General features: G+C 36.5%; 1 protein-coding gene across 3 annotated transcripts; it reads right to left on the bottom strand.

Annotated features, from left to right (window-relative positions):
* Window positions 1-1,297: 1,297 nt before the first annotated feature.
* LOC113433132 (sulfotransferase 6B1-like) lies at window positions 1,298-13,273 on the bottom strand. 3 transcript variants are annotated; one of them, XM_026695494.2, is made up of 8 exons: window positions 12,884-13,273; window positions 11,619-12,054; window positions 7,668-7,786; window positions 6,820-6,909; window positions 5,979-6,105; window positions 4,217-4,311; window positions 2,092-2,248; window positions 1,298-1,503 (listed from the first exon to the last, which is right to left on the bottom strand). In XM_026695494.2, the coding sequence occupies exons 2-8, from the start codon at window positions 11,818-11,820 to the stop codon at window positions 1,373-1,375; spliced, it is 921 nt and encodes a 306-aa protein (XP_026551279.1). In that variant the 5' UTR covers window positions 11,821-12,054; window positions 12,884-13,273; the 3' UTR covers window positions 1,298-1,372. The 3 variants fall into 3 exon arrangements, with proteins under 3 accessions (XP_026551279.1, XP_087792365.1, XP_087792375.1); XM_087936239.1 differs by having other exon boundaries at window positions 11,619-11,916; window positions 12,884-13,078; XM_087936249.1 differs by having other exon boundaries at window positions 11,619-11,723; window positions 12,884-13,013.
* Between the last annotated feature and the right edge of the window lie 7,801 nt (window positions 13,274-21,074).

The following is a 21,074-nucleotide window of genomic DNA, read 5'->3' as shown; positions in this document are numbered from 1 at the left end:
CAGAAATCTTGAATGGAAAGTCAGTATTATTAATATATTGCACATTTGCTAGGGGAAGCTAAAAAAAATAACTTGCTGGTTCTGAAGATATTTATATCTTTACAGCAGAAGCAAAAAATCGAATACTTTTATTTATTTATTTTTTGATAAATGAGAGCGACAGAGGGGGCAGGCGGGGAGGGAGAGAGAGACAGTTTGGTGTGGTGATTAAGGTGCTGGCCTAGAAACCAGGAGGCTGAGTTCTTAGGTATTAAAAAACAGCTGGGTGATTTTGCAACAGTCACTCTCTCTCTCAGTCAACTCACCTCACAGGGTTGTTTTGGGGAAAATAGCAGAAGGAAGGAACACTTGCTGCTTTGAACTGTATATTAAAAAGGCAGGATAACTTTTTTTTTTAATGAATAGACACCCATCTCCCGTATGTGTCTCTTGATGGTGCACATAGTAAAAAAACCCACAAAATTACCAAAAACATAACCACAAAAGCCACTACAAATTAAAAACAGTTAAAACCATGAAACATTTTCATAATTTAGTCACTTGTATTTAAATATAGTCATCTGAATGTTAAATTAGTATCCTTCCTCTCTGCTCAATTGGGCATGCTTATTTTATTAGGACCATCTGTCCCTTCAATATTTCATATCATAGATTTTTCTATCCTTCCTAGATCCTTTTCCCATTAAGGATTAAATCTAGTGTATCCTCCAATGGGGTTCATTAGAATCTTCTCTTCTGAAGTCTTGTATGCATTGTTGACTCTTCTGAGCTGTTTCTCTTCTGAGTATAATGAATTCAAGGATACTATGAATACTTCTTCCAAAGGTGTACCTTCTTCTACCAATCTCTTGGTAAGGATTAAGTCTAGAATAAGAGAATACCTCCTACCTTCTTCTACAGTATTTTCTGCCAAATGAAGATACAGTATCAGCAAGAGTTGTTGAATCTCTGACTTTTGGCAGGATTAGATATGACAAGTGTTTGTGAATTGTAATGTTGTTTCAAAAGGGATAGAATTGTTGTCTCTCTGAGGTATGATGGTTATTAAAAATATAAAAGACAATTTCATAATAACACTTTCACAGCATGTACATGCTAATTAGTTAAAATTAGATTGAATAAATAAAAAGCAAAACCAAACCAACCAACACTCTACAGATGAACACTATACAGAAGCCTGATGATGGCAGATGAGATTCTGCCGAAACGTTGCTACAACTTTAAAAGCACAACTACAATGACGTGGGAAAATACCCGAACAAAGCCGAATGCCATACATGTAAGTACCCGTGAAAACTTAAGTATATATAGTTTATTAATTTCTCATTTAGAAAAGGAATATCTAAATTACTTTATTTCAAAAGTACAAATGTTAAAATTTGCAATATTTATCATATTTTAGTTTTGCACCCAGTTTAGTCCCAGCTAAACATGCTTCAAATTTTGCATCCATTTCTTTGCTCTGAGCCTCAGTGAACAAAGTTCTCCAATCGCCCACTTCACCTGTGGAGGATCAATGAAAAAACAATTAGTTATGTCTTCATCTATAAAAGTTCAACAGTTTGAAATACCTTTGGAATGTAGAATCATGCACAATTTATATGCTTTGTAATATATTCATATGCAATTCTACAGTACTCAGAAATAAGACCTGTTGAATTTAATAGATATTCCAGATAGTAAAGCTTTATAGCCTAAGATACCTGGGAATAAATTAAATGAGGTAGTAGGGGTAATTAACATCCAAAAGATTGGGAGGGTGGTAGGTTGGTTCTGTGGTGGTAGGATTCATGACTACATATGTTTATTTAAAGAATGAAATATACATATTCCATTCTTTAAATAAACATATCAAGTTTATATTTTACACATGATGATAAAAGTAAAAAGACATTTCAATGTCTTTTAAAGGGCTTTGTTCCTCAATTCTGCAATGCAGCAGAAAGACAAAACTTTAAAATAGGTCCTCAAAGTACTGATACTATAGCAAATCATAAACCTTAGTTTTTGCTTTTAATATTAATTATCTCCACTAGAGGACATGTGTGTTCTTTGAAGAAACAGCAGTTAAGCACCTGAGGGAAATAATACCTTTTCTGAAAATAACAGAAGCAAATTGACCAAGAATTTCCGGAGATTTGCTGCTCATTGCTTGAAAGGTAGCCTTATCTGCAATAGACTTAACTATCTCATCCGACAGAGAGAGTTCATAAAAATCAGCAATTCGTTGGACTCCATCCAGAAGGTTCTGTAAAACAGTATAATCAATTATTTCACCTCTAAAAACATTTAAAATAATACAGGTAGTCTTCATTTTACAACAACAATTGGGACCGGCAACTCAGTTTGCTAAGCAATATGGCTGTTAAGGGAGACATCGTATCAGGGGTGAAATTCAACCACCTCGTCCTGGCTCAAGAGAGGTGGTAGGGACAATTCGAATGGGTAAAAAATCACCCCCGGTTGCTATTACTATTATATCAAGCCACGCCCACAGCTATGCCCACAGAGCTGGTAGAGAAAAATTTTGAATTTCACTCCTGCATCACATGACTGTGTCTTGGTATTTTACTGTTGTTTTTTTCATTAACTCTGCTTGTTGGAAGCCAGTCGTGAAGCATATAAGAAGTGATAACATGACCATGGGACTTTGTTAAGGTTGTAAATACTCTGCAGTTGCAAAGGGCCTAAATCTCAACCACGTGATTGTGGGGATGCTGTGATGGTCGTAAATATGAGGACCAGTTGCAAAGTTACATTTTCACCACCATAATCATGAATAGTTACTAAACGTGACACTTGTGAGGAGGGCTACCTGTACACTGTACACTGCTTTGACACCCAAGAATGGGATGAGTTAGAGTTAGTGTTTCTCAACATTGATAAGCATGAACTTCAATTCCCAGAGTTCCCCAGGTTATAGAAAATGTACAGTATTATAGTACATTAATGTCTTTATTAATGAGAGGAAGTAAATGATGTGCAGAGGTGAAAATTATGTTCAAGGTTTCAGGGTTTATAGTCAAAGCTTTAACTTTTGAAGGTCATATGTACAACGTGCTGTTTATACTAAATATTTACATATATTTTTCATTTTTGCAAATCCAATTATTAATATGTATTTCAGTCTCATTAGCATTTATAGAGCCTGAATTAGGATTCTAATTCCCTAACTGTAGAAACACCATTTATATTTTCATTTAAAAATATATAACCCAAATAACCTGGCTATCAAGTAAATTAAATAATGAAAATACACTCTATATTAATTATGAAGCTTTGCAACACAGAAAAGTCAAAGCATAGCACTGAGACTAAACACTAAAGAATAAGGCTAGATTTTTACACTGCGCTAAAAGTAAGTTCATTTGTGGTTTAGGTGTTGAATAATCCTAGCCATTGTGATTCATAAAGCATAGTTTATGGATTATCATACTAACCAAGAAACCATGATTAAGCAAACAGTGACAAAGAAAGAACAATATGTCAACACAATGTAGCTCATTTCCTAGTCATCCTATGACACCTAGGATAGAAGAATAAAAGTCTTTCCCACTTGTGCTCTGCACTCAGTTAGGCCCATGCCATTGACCTCATTGTGTCTCTAACTATACCTGAAGCAGCTTAAAGTTGTCATCACTGTTCCCTTAAGCAGTCAACAAGTTGTGCAGTTTTATCCTGTATAGATTCTGACACACTTCACCAACCATTCTATTAATGTTACAGGATCAGTCTAGCCTAGCAACCAATTGGCCGCTTCTGGCTAGTGGTGCCTTCCAGGGATATTCTATTTGGGAAAGAAGGAAATTTGGATCTTTTTATCTGGGTTCCCCCATTTAAATATCAGATCTGCAAGCTAATTTCAGCTCATAAATCTGGATCAACCTGAACAGCAATCTTGGGAGCTAAAGCAGGAATATTCACTACTGCTCATGATGGTGATAAAAAAATGGTGATGCATGTATGATGATGTCATTGGGCAAACTCCATCCTTTCTTGTATCCTGATACTGGGCACAAGTCATAGGATTTGCATCAAGATGTTATAATTCACTTTTTTGTCACTAGTACCTTTCTTGCCCCTTCTCACAGATGCCTATCTGCTCATATAGAAGTTGCTCATATGGGGAATGCTGGAGAAGGTTTCCTCCATAGCTATAGGCTACAGAAAAATGAATATGTAATACAAATATTATTTTAATTTCTAAAAGGCTTACTTCTTTCAGTTCTTCATAGGTGATTATCATAACATTTTCTTCATCCATATGTTTGTCCCAAGCAAGAGCATGGTCAAAGTAGGATTTCCATGCAACTGAAATGAAATGTACACAATTTCTATCTCACCAGCTAATTAAGTTCTCTAAATGAGACAAGGAAAATGTAACAATCTCAATTATATCAACTGTATTGGAACCAGGTTTACCATGGCTATTTTAATCCAATTTCATTGAGTCTATTGTAAATACAAGATATCTGGGTAGGGTCCAATGTGATACTGGCTCTAGGCTGACCTGCCCAAGGCACATTTTTATAATACGCAAATAAAATAAGCAAATCAACTGGATTATGTGATGAAATCTAACTAAGTTTGTTCTAATTCAGTTACATTATAAATTATTATAATCTGAATCATATCCTATTAGGACAAGTCTAATACTATTTGCAGTGATATCATTCTAGAAAATCTTTTTTTATTTGATCAGATTTGTGCTATGTGAGAAAACTTTTATCACATCAAGGAGAGAGGGGAAAAGAATGTCTGATCCTCCAAAAAGTTCTGAAAGAGTATAACAATTTTATAATGGTCAATGCATATCACATTTTTAGCTAAAAAATAAACTGAAGATTACACTTAGTAATTCCCTTCATAAATAGTTAGAAAATATGGGAAATATCTTTATTTTATTTTAAATTTCATCTATTACTTCAATTTGTCTGCAATTCCATTTCTAGACTCTGGGCTGAATATAAGCTGAAGTAATAAATAAATTACACTCATTTTTAAGATGAGGGCTTCTTTAACTCTTTTTATTCAGATCATTGAGTATTGTCTTCTGATCAGGGAAAGAATTAGAAAGGAATCCCAAAATTTGGAATCACTTCTTTTGCTGTCACCATCTTGTGGGAAAAAGAGGATATATTATATATCATAAGCTGTGCCGTGATGTGGTTTCTACAATATTATTTATACACAAATTATCTTTGGAATGTTTTCCAAAGTAGTAAAGGTATATCTATTGCAAATATACTCATCCATAGTTTAATTTATGTAACCAGGATTGCTACAACAGATAGCTTCTGATATACTATATGAATTAAATAAATCACCATTTTAAACTTGTTCATGCATGTCGATTTTTACTTCTGGTATTAAAAATGTACAGGAAGAACTAGCTTGAAATAAGAAATATGCTAAAAACATAAATAATGGACAGCTTTTTGAAGTTCAAGTCCTGATTAAATGCTTCCTTTGTATGCCAGTAGGCCAATTCCCTGAATTTATTTTTCTTCAATATTTCTTCATCAAATGAGTTAGAGAAAAAAAAGTTATGGTTCTATGCAATCACTTAGATAGGACCAGATTCTAATTTAACGGGAAACATTTTCAGGCTAAGCAGAATTGTAAATGGGAGGCTCTGAGAAGATCAAAAGGAATAAATATTGAGGTTGTGAGAATTTGAGGTTGGCCTTAACCTTCCTATCCTTTTAAAAGGGCCTAAAGTCCTGACTTTGCTAGTTGGATTGGGGCCCAATGGGGGAATGGGCCCCAAAGGAGGTGGTTGATCGAATAACAACAGATCCCACCTCCGCCACCTTCTGTCCCCGTCCTTATATTTTAATCTTTGATTTTAATTTATTTATGTTTATGTTTAATGTATTTTTTTTACTGTAAGCTGCCCAGAATTATCTTGTAAGATGGCAGCCAATAAATTTTATAAACAAACAAACAAACAAACAAACAAACATAAGATAACATACCTTCACCATTCATAAACTTTTGAAAGAAGTCATCCCAGGAACTAGGAGTAGGCAGCAAAGGATTTTTGTTGTAAAAATGATAATAGGATGTAGCTGCATCTTTGGGATTTCGAAATACCACCAGCATCTTTTTAAACAGATAGATGATCATTAAATGTGACTTAAAAGAATTATAAACAGCCACTAGATGTTCACAGAAACTAAGAAACTATAAGAAACTAAGACATAAATCAGGGTTGTGGTTTCTATGCCAAAATTTGCATTTGGCCTTTAAACGGTGGCATACTGAAAATCACATCCTAAAAAGTTATATATAAGGTCAAGACAAAAACATTTTATTTGCTGTCAATTGTAAATGTAGCTACATGTAAATGTAAATCAAATAGGTTTGGAGAGGGAGAGGGAGAATGGGAACAGTAATATAGGAGATATGTTGAGTAAATATCTCAGTAACATTCTTAGTTGGAGAGTTAGTTGGATAAATCTTCAGAATTTCAATTATTTTGGATAAATATTCAGAGGTGGTATTCAGTAGGTTCTGACCAGTTCTGGAGAACCGATAGCAGAACTTTTGAGTAGTTCGGAGAACCGACAAATACCACCTCTGACGAGATTTTACAGTACCCTTCCCTTGAAGAAAAAGATATGATTATTATTATATACCATGGTTTAATTCATAGATCATAACAGAACCTTCACGTGTAATTGTAAATGTTGAAGGATATAGGGGACCTATTTTTTTTGAGACTTTAGAAACATATAATATTCAGTATCTACATACTGAGATGCAACCAGGGAATTCTTTCGGACAATTGTATTTACAGTGAAACTGAACCCTTACCTTCACTTTTTTCTCCAGAAAGGATTTTGGAATGTTATCATAATGGAGATGAGTTGCATAGTAACGGGGAGATAGTTGTTCTTTCATTTTCTGAAATCAAACCAAAATATGCTAAAATTCTGCTGATGAATTTTGGGCTCAATTGTTATCATAATCAAGGATTACTTCTTCAGTTTGCTGCAAACCTGTCTGCATTAGCAAGCCCACATTAGCCTCTTCATTATGTACATGGTAATAATGACTATCCAGATCTCCTCTGTCTATAAACCAAGTCTCCTGGCCTGCCCTCTGCTCTGGAGAGGCAGCTCCATTTACATATTTCTTTTGCATACACAAAACAATTCCACAAACATACCAAAACATAAAACCAGACTGGCGATTAGGCTGGTTAGTTAGAAGTACATTCTTTCAAAACCCATGGAATGGCTAAATAAGATAACTTTGAATGGCTTTTTAAAAACGTGCATCTCAATATCTGTTTCTTTGATCCTACTCTAGAACAGGGTCATAAATTCAAAGTTTCTAACTCTATCAAAATAATGCACTAATATATAAGAGCTGTAAATTCTGTAGATTGCAAAATAAAAATAAAATCATTTTCAAGTCTGATTTTACCTCCTGATGACTTACATGAATGCATACATGCAGATTTTTCTGGCCCACAGCAATTTGGTATAAGATTATACCAGAATATTTTTTTCAAATCCTCAGTGTAGCTTACAAACCAGAGCTCTAGGGCCCAATCAGTTAAGCTCAGGTCTGGTGCTGCCATATGCTGAAGCAAGATAAATTATCCAGCATATTTAACCACTTATATTATTCTAGGCGAAGGCTAAAATCATACTGACCAGAAATTTTTCTGGGCTTCCAAATTCAAGCACTAAGTGGTGTCTTGGTAGTGGTAACTCCTTATTACTTGAAATTGCAGCGACCATTTCTATTAGTATTTGAAATACCCAGTTGGTACCTATAAGAGAAAACAGGTAAACTACATTTAGATTACAGATTGCATTAACTTTATAACCACGAGCACAAACATATGTTTTCTTGAACGCAGGAAAATTTCAGCATGCCAAGCACTACTAGACCATGAATGAAAAAAAAAATCTAGAAAATTTAGACCTTAGCTTGTACATTTTGTGATGTGTTGACACTGGTTGGATATAATACTGATCTATGATTGCTAGAAAGTGAGTAAGTAGAAAATGAATCTCAGGTTTGCTCTTTCACCTAATCTACAAAGACTACATTTTCTCTGCAAGATTCAGGTGACAAGCAGGCAACGATCCTGATTTACACAGCCCATTCTAACTAAGGTTCAACCAATAGCACTACTAAAGGCTGAAAAATAATTTAACAACCGGTTCACCCAGGGTCAGGTTGGTCATGGGAGGTATGGCCAATCCCTGTCCCCCAGCTCTGCTGCACATACAGGACAATGGCAAACCTAACCCTGGGAAAACCGGTTGTTAAATTCCCCCCCCCCCCCAACACTATCAAAGTGGATCCTGGGCAATGGAAACATGGTCAACGGAGCAACCGGCACAAGGGAAGAAGAAGCAGGGAGAAGAAAGAGGGCCTTCTCCTTCCCTTGCGCTGGCCTTGCTCATTTCTCCATTGCAGTGTAGCACAGTGTCCAGGATCCACTTTTATAGTGGAGGGTGGGTAATGGTACGAACCGATTGAATCCTACTAGTGGTCTTGGGGTTTGTAGGCATCTGTGCTCTTGTAATTGCTCTGTCCAGACAACCATTTTGCTGCTATTCTATCTTCTCATTGAGTCATTGAGAGTTGGGCAGCATACAAGTTTAATAAAAGTGTTGTTGTTGTTGGCTGCACTGTCAGTCAGAGCATCTCCCGATGCATTCAATACCTTCCTTACCTCTTTACAAAACGTCATCCTTTCTCTTTTCTTCCTTCTCCTGTCTCTTTTCCATAGGTCCTCTAGGTTCGGAGGTGAGATAGCACTTCTGTTGATTCCTTTTTTAAGTACATGGTGCTGAATTTGGGAAGGCTTCTAGTCACCAACTGGGATAAAATGTTCAAACAGCCCCAGAGCAAGATTGAAGTAGATTTACAGAGCATATTAAAAGATGTGTCAAAGGAGGTTGTCTATAATAGCCTCACCATACCATTTCTTCCATTTCCCAATCCATCAGTAACAACAGCAGTCTGAAGACAATCCATAATCATCCTTAAAACTGCCAACTTTAAAATGCCGAGAACAAAAGCAAAGAACCATTGCTTTAACTTGAGCTGTTACAGGTCTGCAGTAATAATTGCTTTAACTTGAGCTCTTACAAGTCTTTCCCACTTCATGCAAAAAAAAAATATGAATTGTTTGCATACAGGTCTCTTGTTTCAGGCCTCTGTAGTAATCCTTATTTTTAGTGTGTGGATCTGTCTGGTTTTATGTAAGAAGATAAAAAAAATCCATTGAGGGACAATTGAGGAATATATCAAAGTGCCACCTTTTCTCTTCAAAGAAGCCCAGGAGCCAAAGGTATGGAAAGGCAAAAATTCCTATAAATGCCATATTTCCTTGAGTTCTGTATGTTATGTAGTAACTACATTTTACCATCTTGGGAAGTTGTTTATCATTCACAGAGGCAGTTCCACTTTGTTGGACTGTGGCCAATGTCCAAAGTCTGAATTACTGTGACCAGGCTATCCCTGTTTTGCACTGTTTATTGGTTGCATTGTTTTACAGCAGCAACTGAGAGTACTTTGGCTTCCTAGGGTGCTAGTGGCAAGGAGCAATTAAAGAAAACTCTCAGTCTGAATTCCTGCCTTTTCAAGGCACATGCATCTCAACTCAACATAAGTCATTCATCCAGTTCCAGGAATTAGGGCCAACATGTACATGCCTGTGTTATTTTTCTTCTATGTTTCCAATTTCTACACCGCCTTCTTCCATATGACTCTTAGATCTGGCCAACCATGTCTTCATTACAATGATCAACCAACAGAAAAATGTCCTTTCTTGATTTAAAGAGGATAGGAATATTTGTTCAATTATTTCCCGATAAATAATCTTTTTCTAAAAATTAAATTTTGCATTCAGTTTAGGTGCAGTTAAAATGTCTAGCTTCAAACCAAATGTCAGCTTTCCAATTAACAAACTCCAAACCAATAAACTCCGAGACAGACAATTTCTCAAACTTCCATTGTATTGGAGTGGCCATATTGGCACATCTGGGAAAGCCTGAATCTGAGAGTTCCCAGTTTTCCCTTCGTAATTGAAATCCAAAACCCAAATCCCCTGCACCTGCCAGTCCATCACATGGTCCAATCACCAGCCATTCCAATTGGAGACATCCCTTGAACCACTCCTTTCCCAAGTGCAGGATCAGGGGTGGGATGCTACTGGTTCTGCCTGGTTCTAAAGAACCAGTAGCTCTGAAGAGCAGCAGACACCAAACTGTTTATGTCTTTGCTGCTTTTTGGCCCACCCACCCACCCTGGCTCTTACCTGTCCTTTATTTCCTGCTTTTTCAACCTCAGCTGCTTTGCACAGCAAAGTTGAGGTTGAAAAAGCAGGAAAAAAGAGGCTTTTCAAACACTGCGCACCGGTGCACAGCGCTTTTCAGCTGTTCGGGTGGCACAGGTTAAGGTTTTTTTACACGTAAAATGCACATGCGCGCGCAAAACGTAGTCACCGAACCGGTAGTAACACCGGTTGAATCCCACTCCTGTGCAGGATGGCTTGTCCTTGACTCAGAAGAAGAATGTTGTTGTGTCTAAACTTCCACCTCTCTGTAAGATCCCCCGTCCCAAATTCCCATGCACTAGAATGTGGTAGTGTGGAAGTTTCTAAGTAAAACCTGGCTTCCAAAGCTGTCACCCAAAAGATTTTTAAAAGGGTTGGGGCCAGCCTGTCTGAAGACATGCTTCTTTTTTTAAAAAAATGTGTACACATAGTCCTAATCACAACTTAGACCAGAATTTCTGTTGCCAAACAAGCCGATCGTTAACAGAATAACAGAGTTGGAAGGGACCTTGGAAGTCCTCTAGTCCAACCCCCTTTAAGTGAATTACTGTAGTCAAAATGTATAACATGGTTGAGAAGGGAATCTGGCTTCCCCCATTGACTTTGCATGTCACAAATTGCAATCACATGATCCCAGAATGCTGCAATTGTAAATACATGCAGATTGCCAAGCATCTGATCTTTGATAACGTGACACTGGGGATGCTGCAAAGATCATACATAGGAGGACCAGTTGTAATTCACAATTTTCTGTGCAGTTATAACTGTGAACTGTTAGTAATGAATCAAGGACTGCCTCTATTCTTAGCCAAAAATAAATAAATAAATCAAATGATCAGCTAACGGGGTAAGACATCTCATCATAGGATCTAAATCTTTAAAATGCTGTCCTCAAGCCTAATTACATTATTTTTGAGGGATGGATACAAAACTAAAAGTATTTTGTTTTTAACAGAATATAACAAGGCAGCTTATGCAAATTATTCCTGACTTCTAGGATCATAAAAAGCTGAGCAGTTTCACTTGGTGCCTAGCCATTGTCCAGTCTTCTCCAAACACATCCCTTCTAGATTGTTTTGGGGATTGACAACTGCTACCTCCCATCATATAGCTGAGGGTGATGACAACTAAAACTCAGGATATTTTCAGGATGTCATTTTGGAGCGTGTATTGTAATATATTGCAGATAAGCTTGAGATTATCCCAGAGGCAGCAAAATGGGGGATAAATTTGAAAAAAGTGATGAAAAGGCCACAGCATAATGTTCCTCTTTCCTTTGCAAAAGGAAGAAAGAAGATTAAATACTCACCACATTTGGGATAAGCAATTAACAGCATATCATCCTTTCTTGCTTCAAAAGTTTCCAGTGCTTCAAAAGTTTCTGCACTACAAAGGCGATTAGGATACAAAACTCCTTTGAAAGTGAAAAGAAGCTCTTCATTCTTGTTGTCTTTATTCTCATCAAACACCTTATTAATTTGTTTCACAAAACTGTCATTTTCTTCAGCCATTCTTTTCTCTTGCTGGCAGTCTCTGCCTTGTCATGAATCCTTTCAAAAGGCAGGTCTCGTTTTTATGCCGTCTAGATTCTTAGATCCCTCCTTTCTCTTGCTCAATAAAGGAAAAAGTACTGAGAACACAGCCATGAATCATTAGTCTTCGCACGCTACATCCTGGTTTGTGTTGATTACATAACAGCTTTGGGAGTGCAAATTACTTAATCTGTGGTAGAAGAGCAGAACTTTCTTCCAAGAAGAAAACAAATCATTTGAGAGATTGTGGTGCCAGAAGCCAAAAAAAAAATGCAAAGTAAACAGCCTGAAACTGTATCAATTGGTTAAAATAAAAGGTTTCTTCTTTCTTTAATGGAAGGACTATATGGAACTATGAGTTTGTGAGTGGGACCAAGCTTAATTATGTTGAGCTGAAGGCAAAGGTATACTGTAATAGGAGAGTGAAGGTTCATTCTCCGAGCTTGTGGGCTGGTTTCTGAATGTTTTGTCACCAGGCTAGGTAACATCTTCAACTAAGTTTAGGGGAGTGAACTGAAAATATTACCTAGCCTAGTGACAAAATGTTCAGAAACCAATCCACAAACTTAGAGAAAGAACCTTCACCCTCATTCTACATCTGAGCTATGGATATTTGCCACTAATAGTGTAATATATCTGAAATATATTTTTAAAACCACATTATTTAGAATTACAGCTATGTATGTCAGCAATATCACCCAGCCATATAATGTTTTTTTTTAAAAAAAACCTATAAATATTGTCTCAGAATTTGCATCTATGAATGAGAATTAGAGTTGTAGTTATATAGCCGTGTAGTCCACGTCTTAAAGACTGATCACTTAGCAACATTCAAAGTTACAGAGGATCCCCCCAAATCTACTTAATGACATGGTTCCAAAATTACAGCCCCTACAGTGCTCCTATGGTTGTTTGTCCTTTCCAACCACAGGGACACTGCCAGATTCCCCTCCCATCTCTACCTCATCGCCCCCACCAGATCCCCACCAGCTTCAGGCCTGCTTCCCACCTTACCAGGCCCCACACTCTCCTCTTCACTTACCTTTCAAAGAATTCCAGAGCTCTGGTTAGGGAAGCAAAATGGATTGCTTTGTTGTGCAGCTGTGTTGAGGTAATTCCCCGTTAGGAGAATGAGTGCATACAGGGAGACGTATTTGAGAGTAGTGTTTGAATAATACACACACAGCACACAGATACACTGTACAGTAAATGTAGGTTTTTTACTTTCAATAAAGGTTTTAGGCAAAGTTCAAAAACAAGCACTCCAAAGTCATTCACAGATAAGATCAGTCAGTTTTCAGTCCAGGGATAATCCAAATATCAAAGTCCAGTGTCAAAAACAGTTCAGTATCAGACTTACATCAAATCCATGAATAATTAGAAGGAACGGCAGAACTCTCCAACAGAAGGGAAAAAAAACTCACTGAGACACACTCCCTTCTGAGACTAAGACAATCCAGGTTTCTGGCTCCATCTTACGGCCTTTTGAGAAACCACACCCAATTACAAATTTTGCATTTTCTTAAAGATACAGTTTTAAAATGTTTATCCTGACTTATATATTTCCAACCCAAATCACTATTAGGTGACTTACATTCCTAACATTCTCCCCTTTTGGGTAGGACAATATATACAACCTTACGTTCTAAGTTTATAATCTTCACAGCAAGCTTTATGCTTTATAGAGCCTTGGGCCTTTGTAAAATGATCTGCTATATTGTTTTCTGACATACAGTATTCCAGCTTAATCATTTTATTTTGCACACATTGTCTCACATTTAAATATCTTAAACCTGTGTGTTTCGTTCTTGTTTTAACAGCAATATTTGAAGCCATCTGTATTGCTGATTGGTTGTCTTCATAAACAACAATAGAATCTGTTACATCAATTCCCATGTCAATTAATAATTGTTTATACAAAACAATCTGTACATAATAAACATGAGAATTCAGCCTCCATTGTTGACAAACTTAGATGTTTCTGTCTAATAGACCTCCATGCAATCAACACCTTTCCCAATAATACTACAGTACCCGATGTAGATTTTCGTGTATTTGTCTGTAGCAAAACTTGCATCAGCATATGCAGTTAAACTCAATTCATCTTTTGGCTCCTAATACAATGCATAGTGCATTGTTTGTTTCAGATAACTTAACACACGTTTAGCAGCTTGCCAGTGTGTTTCAGTTGGCTCAGTGTTAAATCTCACTAATTGATTAACACAGTATTCAATATCTGGCCTTGACCAATTACTGAGATAAGATAAACTACCAATCAAGGACTGATAAATGTTCTTATCAAAAATAGGACTTTGAACATCATTATAGCTAAACTCCTGGCTCATTGGTGTTTTAGCCGATTTACAAAGTTCCATTTTAAAACTTTTTAGTAATTGGTTAATTTTATCTGCCTGTGAGATTGTGTATCCTCCCTTAGTTCTATCTATCTTTAAACCAAGATATTGTTTGATTTCTCCTAATTGTTTTATTTTAAATTTCTTTTCTAATAGTGAGATTATTTTAGTAGCTTCTTGTTCAGTTTTGGTGATTAATGCTATGTCATCAGTAAATAATAGCAACAATGAAATTACACCATTACTTTCTCTTTTAAACAAACATGGATCAGCCATGCCAGCTACAAAACCTATCTTAGTTAATTCTTTAACTATACATTGGTTCCACTCATATCCTGATTGCTTTAAGCCATAAAGACTCTTTTTTTAATTTCCAGCAATCATTATTATCATTTTTGAGACCTAAAGGTTTCTTTAAATATATAGTGTGTTGCAATGGTGCATGCAGATAAGCTGTCTCTACATCCAAATGATTTATAATGTATTTCTCCTTAGCTGCCCAGACTAATGCTGCCCTTAATGTAGTAGCCTTCAGACTAGGTGCAAACACCTCATCATAGTCATTTGCTGTCTGATTGATCCCTTGTGCTACTAACCTGGCTTTATGGGTAACAGTCCCATCTACACCTGTCCTTAGCTTATAAGTCCATTTACATCCTATGGCATGTTTACCTGGTGGTAACTTAACGTTTTCATTTTCCTCCAATTTTTTTAATGATTCCAGTTCCTTATCCGTTGCTTTCTGCCGAGCAGCCTGATCTTAGCAGGATACAGTTTTAGTTCATTATAATTACTTGGAACTGTATTCACTTGGCAAACAACACTAGCCTGATATCTATCAGGTGGTCGTGTTACTCGGGTTGAATGTCTTGGTAATACAGGGCTTACTGGTGGACTCACCTGTGCCACCTGCTCCTGTTCTACTGCTTCCTCCTGTGCTTCCTCTTTAATGGCTATTTGTGGTTTACTTATTTTATCTTTAGGCACTATTTGGGTGTCAATAATGATACCATTGCTGGATTCCTGTTCCAGTTTATCCCATCCAATGTGCTCGATAAATTTTGCATTAGCACTACAATAAACATGAGCTGTGCCTTGATCCCAAAATCTAAATGATCTATCATTGGTCTCATAAACCACAAAAAATAACTTCTTAGCTCTTTGTTGCCTTTTCATTCTTACTTGTGAGGGAATATGCACCCATGCTGGAGCTCCAAATGTGTGTAGGTAACTTAAATTTGGTTTTCTGCCATGCCAATGAGTGAATGGCAATTCTCCAGTTGTTGTATTAACTACATTATTTAAAGCATGGTTACTACACATTATGGCCTCACTCCACAGTGTTTCAGGCAAACATGAATCAGATAACATAGTACGAGCCATGGCTTGTAATGTTTGCCCTCTTCGTTCTACAAACGAGTTACGCTGTGGTCTGTAAGGTGAACGTTTATGCTCAACACCAGCCAATTTCAGCATTGTTTGGAATCTTTTGTTAACAAACTCAGTCCCATTATCAGTAACTAATGTAATTACTTTTCATTTTTCTCTCAGCAAACCTTAGCCAGTTAAAGAAATGTTGGAATGTTTGTTTTGTTTTTCATAAGATAGCAGAAACCTTATCGTGAGTAATGGTCCATAATACTCAAAATATAACAGGCACCTCCTAAACTTGGTGATGTAATTCTGGAAGCAGCTGCCATATTCCGGGCGGCTACTTTGAATTGTTGTTGCTTGGAAAATGGCGACTGCTTCTGGAATCGCACTGCATGGCCAACCAAATAAGCAATCCATTCTGTTTCCCTAATGTAGTCTAAGCAATGCTATGGAAAGTTCTGGAGATCTTCAAAAACAAGTGTGTGATGCGTGATGTAGGGTAGAAAGGAAGCCCAAAGTCTGTGGGGAACCAGTGGTGGAGAAAAAAGTCTCAAAACTGGAAACCCTGAAGTGGAGCATGGGGGTGTCTTAGGTGGTGGGGGACACCTTAGAAGGCCTGGGGCAGGTAGGCCTGGGGCTGTGCTAGGTCTCCCAGGGCTTCCCGCACTCATGTAGCACCCTGTGCTCTGCTTAATGAGGCATGTAATTGTTCCATGACCACATCAGGTACACCAGGGAGTGGGATTCATTAAGCTAGGCCCTCTCACCATATACAACCATAATGGGCAGGGTCCTTTAAGGTCAAAATTGAGGACTACTTGTAGGACATATACCAGCTCAGTGGGGCTTCTTTCCAGGTAATTTATTTTTTTAAAAATGGTAGCAATATAAAAGTAGAATAAAACGTATCTCCAACAACTGTTGCAAACTAATGTGAGTGCTTTGTCTTATAGTTGCTGATTTGGATGGTACTTCCCATTTTCTTTATATTGCAGCATTCAGATTAACAGTAAATATAGTGGAAATTCAATCTTAGTCTTGATGCAAGTTGCACCCAGCCTAGGGCAGGTCAAAGAAAAGCTTTAATCACTAATATTCCTCAACCAGCTATTTAGTAATATTACTGACTGAAAAGTTACAGCATGATTGCATCAACATGAAATAACAATTTATCCACTGTACAAATCGAAGTAAGAAATATTTGGAGTAACTATGTCATCAGTATTTTATCATTTTCTATTACCTTTTTATAGCTATGAAAGTAAATGAATCCTTTAAGCACAAGCCAGACAGCAAAACCAAAACACTGTTGCTGCTGTTTTGGTGAAGGCCTCCATCTCAATTTTGTTGAGTATTCTCAATTGTATTGAAAAGGACCAAGTAAAATGATAGCTTGCATGTGATTTTAAAGAAAACTAAACTACTGGAAAACAAGAGTTTCAACTTTATCCCAGTTCTAAATGACTTTCTTACAGTATTACAGTTTTGTTGAGTAAATTACAGTAACCCTCACTGGCCTCAAGGAACTTTATTCCCAGGCAGGAACTGTAATCATCTTACCTATAAACTGTTACTTCTCAAAGAAGTTAAAATATATTGTACGTCACTCTTAGCAAGAGCCAAAGTCCCTATACCCTCATCTCAATCTGTTCGAAAGGTCAGCAAAGCTTGTTTTAACTAGTTGTCTTTATCATTAAATCACACTTCGTTTAGATACTGTTTAGAACTGTAGAGTACAGGAAAAAAAAACTTTAATGAAGGAATGCAAGCCTCTTTTAAGGAAAATAAATTACTATAATAGGAATGGCAATATGAGAAACAGCCTCGAGATAACTTTGCCTTGATTCTGTTTGCTGTAAGGGGAAAGAGGAAATGGAGAAAATTAGGGCATTAAGACCACTTGGCAATAACATGTTTGCAACAGAAGTCAAAGCCTAACATTCAATATTTTCTAAAAAACCTTAGTATAAGATAAATTAATGTTTTATATTAAGTAGATGTTTGTATCAGTAGGTTCATTTCTTTCTAAATTCTGTATTCTGTCATATGATTCATTGGGAAGAAAATTCAAATATACATCAAGATTACATTTACTTCATAAGTTTAATAAATAAGTGCTTTGGCAAATCATGGCAGAATTGAAACGCAAGTAAATACAAGCAGCAATCTGTGCGTCTTGCCTTTAGAAATCATGCTGATTTTGAATATTGCCTCAAAACATATCACTCCGGTTTTCTGAATTTGAAGTGAGGGGAGGAACTATATGCTTGCTCTGTATCCTATGACAGATTGTGGGAAAGCAGGTAATAAAGTTTTGAAGATTTATCTCAGTAGAGGCATCTCAATCCAATTGCTAAGAGATATGAGAAAAACCTTTTCAAAGAGATATTTGCCTCAATTAACTTTCTCTAAGGCTGAATACTTCCTCTTAACTTTTTCAAGATTTTGTATTTTCTCCAGACTAACATTAAAGTTACCTTCCTGAAATCCAATTGTTCTTGTTTCCTTGACCTTATCAGCTACATGGGAGTGATGGTAAAGTACCAGCAGATTTATCTTCTCATTTCCCCTTTGAAATTAATGGAAATACTACACTTCCCTTCAAAATGATAAAGAAATTCATGATAGCATTTGTCTTGTGTATATTTTATGTGCCTCTTGTTTCTCTTAGAAATGGTTGGATGCTTTTGGTCTTTCCTCACCCCACCCCCACCCCAAAAAAAAAAATCCCACTGAACTAAGACCGGGGATATCATATCCCAGTCCAACTCCAGCCAGGGAAACTCATGAAGTGATGAGGGACTAGTTTTTTTCTCAAAACCCAACCTACCCCACAGAGTTGTGATAACATGTAAAGAGTCATCTCAAGCTCCCAGAGGAAAAGTGGGATATAAATCATTATTCATCATCAAAAAATTCTGATATTATTGCAATATGGACTGCGGCTGACCATCTGAAAAGTAAATACATTGTAAGGCTCCACCCGATAAAATACATAACTAGTAATAAAACAAATTGAACGATTTACATTCAGTAACAATGTACAGGATTGTGCTGCAAAATTACAAAATTCTATTAAATTAATATGTCTCTTGTGGGTGTTAATTATTCAGAACAAAGAAATGCATATCAAACTAGCAAAAACATCTTGTAATTCCAGAAAAAATGTTTTAATTTTCAACCGTCATTCTCAAACTGCCAAGGAGCCTTCAAATTATATAGAATTTATAGTAGATTGTGTAAAAACTTTGAGGAAGTTAAGCAATCTCTACACCAGCTTAACCCAGTAAATCAGGGAGTGACCAAGCAACTTCACTTTGCCACACCTTGGCTCTCTAGTGTAAGAAGGGAGAAGAGAAAAACTTTGTCAGGCTTTCAAGACTCTTATTTTGAAATTATTATAACCATAAATTATGGTTATTTATCTGAAATTACAGAGTTTACTCATTCTAACAGGGTCTATTCACCACAGGGCCTAGCTTGAAAGGTTGACAAGATGAATGAACATCAGGTTACAAAAAGATTCCCTAAAGAGTCAATATTCCTTTAAAATTGCTACGATTAACCATTTCATCCAACTTATTTTTATGATAAATCCATTTTAATATTTATTTATGTAACTTTTTTGTCTTTTAATATTTTGTTAGCACTCGAATAGAAAAGTGGAAAATCAACAAAAAGCACATACTTTTATTTTTATTTTAATTATCATATAGGGCTACAGGCTTGTCCAATCCAAATGAACTCTGAATGATGTACAATTCCCACTGGGATGAAAGCAAAAGACAATATACAGTCATGCAAATAAATAAATAAATTTGCCTATATAAAACCTTAAGCATTAAAACATCATCAAAAAATGTAATAGCTTCCAATCACGTGAGAGGAAAAACAATCATTCAGATGTCAGGGTCTGTTTAAATAATCAAGTTTTAATCGACTTCCTAAATGCTAAAAAGACATGTCCATTGACTATTTGGGGAATGGTATTCCTCAGAAGAGAGGCAGTGATAAAACGGCATTTTTCACTGCTCCTTCTTAATCAAGGGGACATGAAGAAAGCTCATTTCCTTGACCTATGGACAGATATTCAGGGAAAGTGGTCCCAGAGCTATTCAGACCCTGAACCATGACGGACATTAAAAGGGACAAGCAGCAAATTGAACGGCATCCAGAAACCAATGCAACTCCTGTTTTAACTTTCCCCTTCCTTTCTGTTCCTGTGGAGAAAGCAAGATTGAAGATAAGGTAACTACATATCTGTGTACTTTTCCATTTCCATTGCAGGTTTTGACCTTAACATTCTTTGGACAGTGAATGTATATCCTGTCACACCATCAGAGCAGGTGAGAGTCTTGCATATTTCATTAATATAGAGAGATGCCCATTTGCAATGGAGAGTCATTTTGGTGTAGCAGTTAAGGCACCAGGCTAGAACCAGGAGACCATGAATTCTAGTTCTGCAGTAGGCATGAAGCCAGCTCAGTGATCTTGGGCCACTCATTCCCTCAGCACAGGAAGAAGACAAGAGCAAACTAGTTTGAGCATTTGGCAACAGAAAATATTGCCAAATACTCAAATTAGTCTAGGCAGTCATCAGAAGTCAACAATAATTCAAAAGCACACACACACATACACACACATTTATGATGAATGTTTTAACTGCATGACTGATCTGCCTGATGCAGTGCTTTCCAATATTATTCATTTTACAAGCTAGATTTAAGTGAAAACTGAAATTCAAGAGCATAAAATACTCTGACAAATTCTATCTATTCCATGGACAGGACAAGGTAGATTTGAGCACTCCTGCTTCTACCATCTACAAGCTTTCCACTACCCAGGCAATACCCACCTCCTTCACATCATCAAGAAGTCATTTTACATTTAACTGAAAAACAGTGCCTGACATTTTTCTTGAATAGAAAAAAAACACCTCCCAAATAAATATGAAATGCATGATGACAATGCTTACTTGATGTAGCTTAGTTTTAGATGCTTTTATTCTAATAATTCATAATCAATGGATAATTCTGCAACATAAATGGTAAATGTCAAGGAATATACTGTAATTCAACCAGTGAACAAGGAGTAAGTGAACTGCTGTCTAAATATAATTCCAATAAATTCCAGCACTTGAAGTCCTGATTTTACTTTTGATTGCAACCAAAGCTGCAAACTTTTTGGAGCAAATTGCCCAACTCAGTACAAAACTTTTATGGACTTTGGCCTTTTTTATGATACTCTTTGAGACTAAACAAACTGCATCTCTCTATTAATGAATTGCATTGCTGTTAAATGATAAGTAAATTGCATTTCTCTATTCTAATGAGTGGAAAGAGCTGCTTTACTACAATGGTGAAGGGAGAAGTTTTCAAAGATTCATTGAATGCATCTGTGAAAAAAAGTAGAATTCAAGAACAGATGTGTCAAAGAGTAGAATTTAAAACAGAACATCTTTTTTACCTTCCCAATACTGGTAAATTAGCACATTTTGCAGTGTTT

Source organism: Pseudonaja textilis, chromosome 1 (genome assembly GCF_049901715.1).
Source record: "Pseudonaja textilis isolate UNSWEBS1 chromosome 1, rPseTex1.2, whole genome shotgun sequence".
Lineage (NCBI taxonomy): Eukaryota > Metazoa > Chordata > Lepidosauria > Squamata > Elapidae > Pseudonaja > Pseudonaja textilis.
The sequence above is the reverse complement of the archived record's forward strand: the minus strand, read 5'-3'. Positions and strand labels throughout refer to the sequence as shown.

Coding starts and splice junctions, on each gene's coding strand:
- LOC113433132 (XM_026695494.2), bottom strand. CDS start 11,820: ATGGCTGAAGAAAATGACAGTTTTGTGAAACAAATTAATAAGGTGTTT. Junction 6,910..7,667: donor GAAGCCCAGAAAAATTTCTG/GTCAGTATGATT, acceptor GTTTGATTTCAG/AAAATGAAAGAACAACTATC. Junction 6,106..6,819: donor TTCTGGAGAAAAAAGTGAAG/GTAAGGGTTCAG, acceptor CTGTTTAAAAAG/ATGCTGGTGGTATTTCGAAA.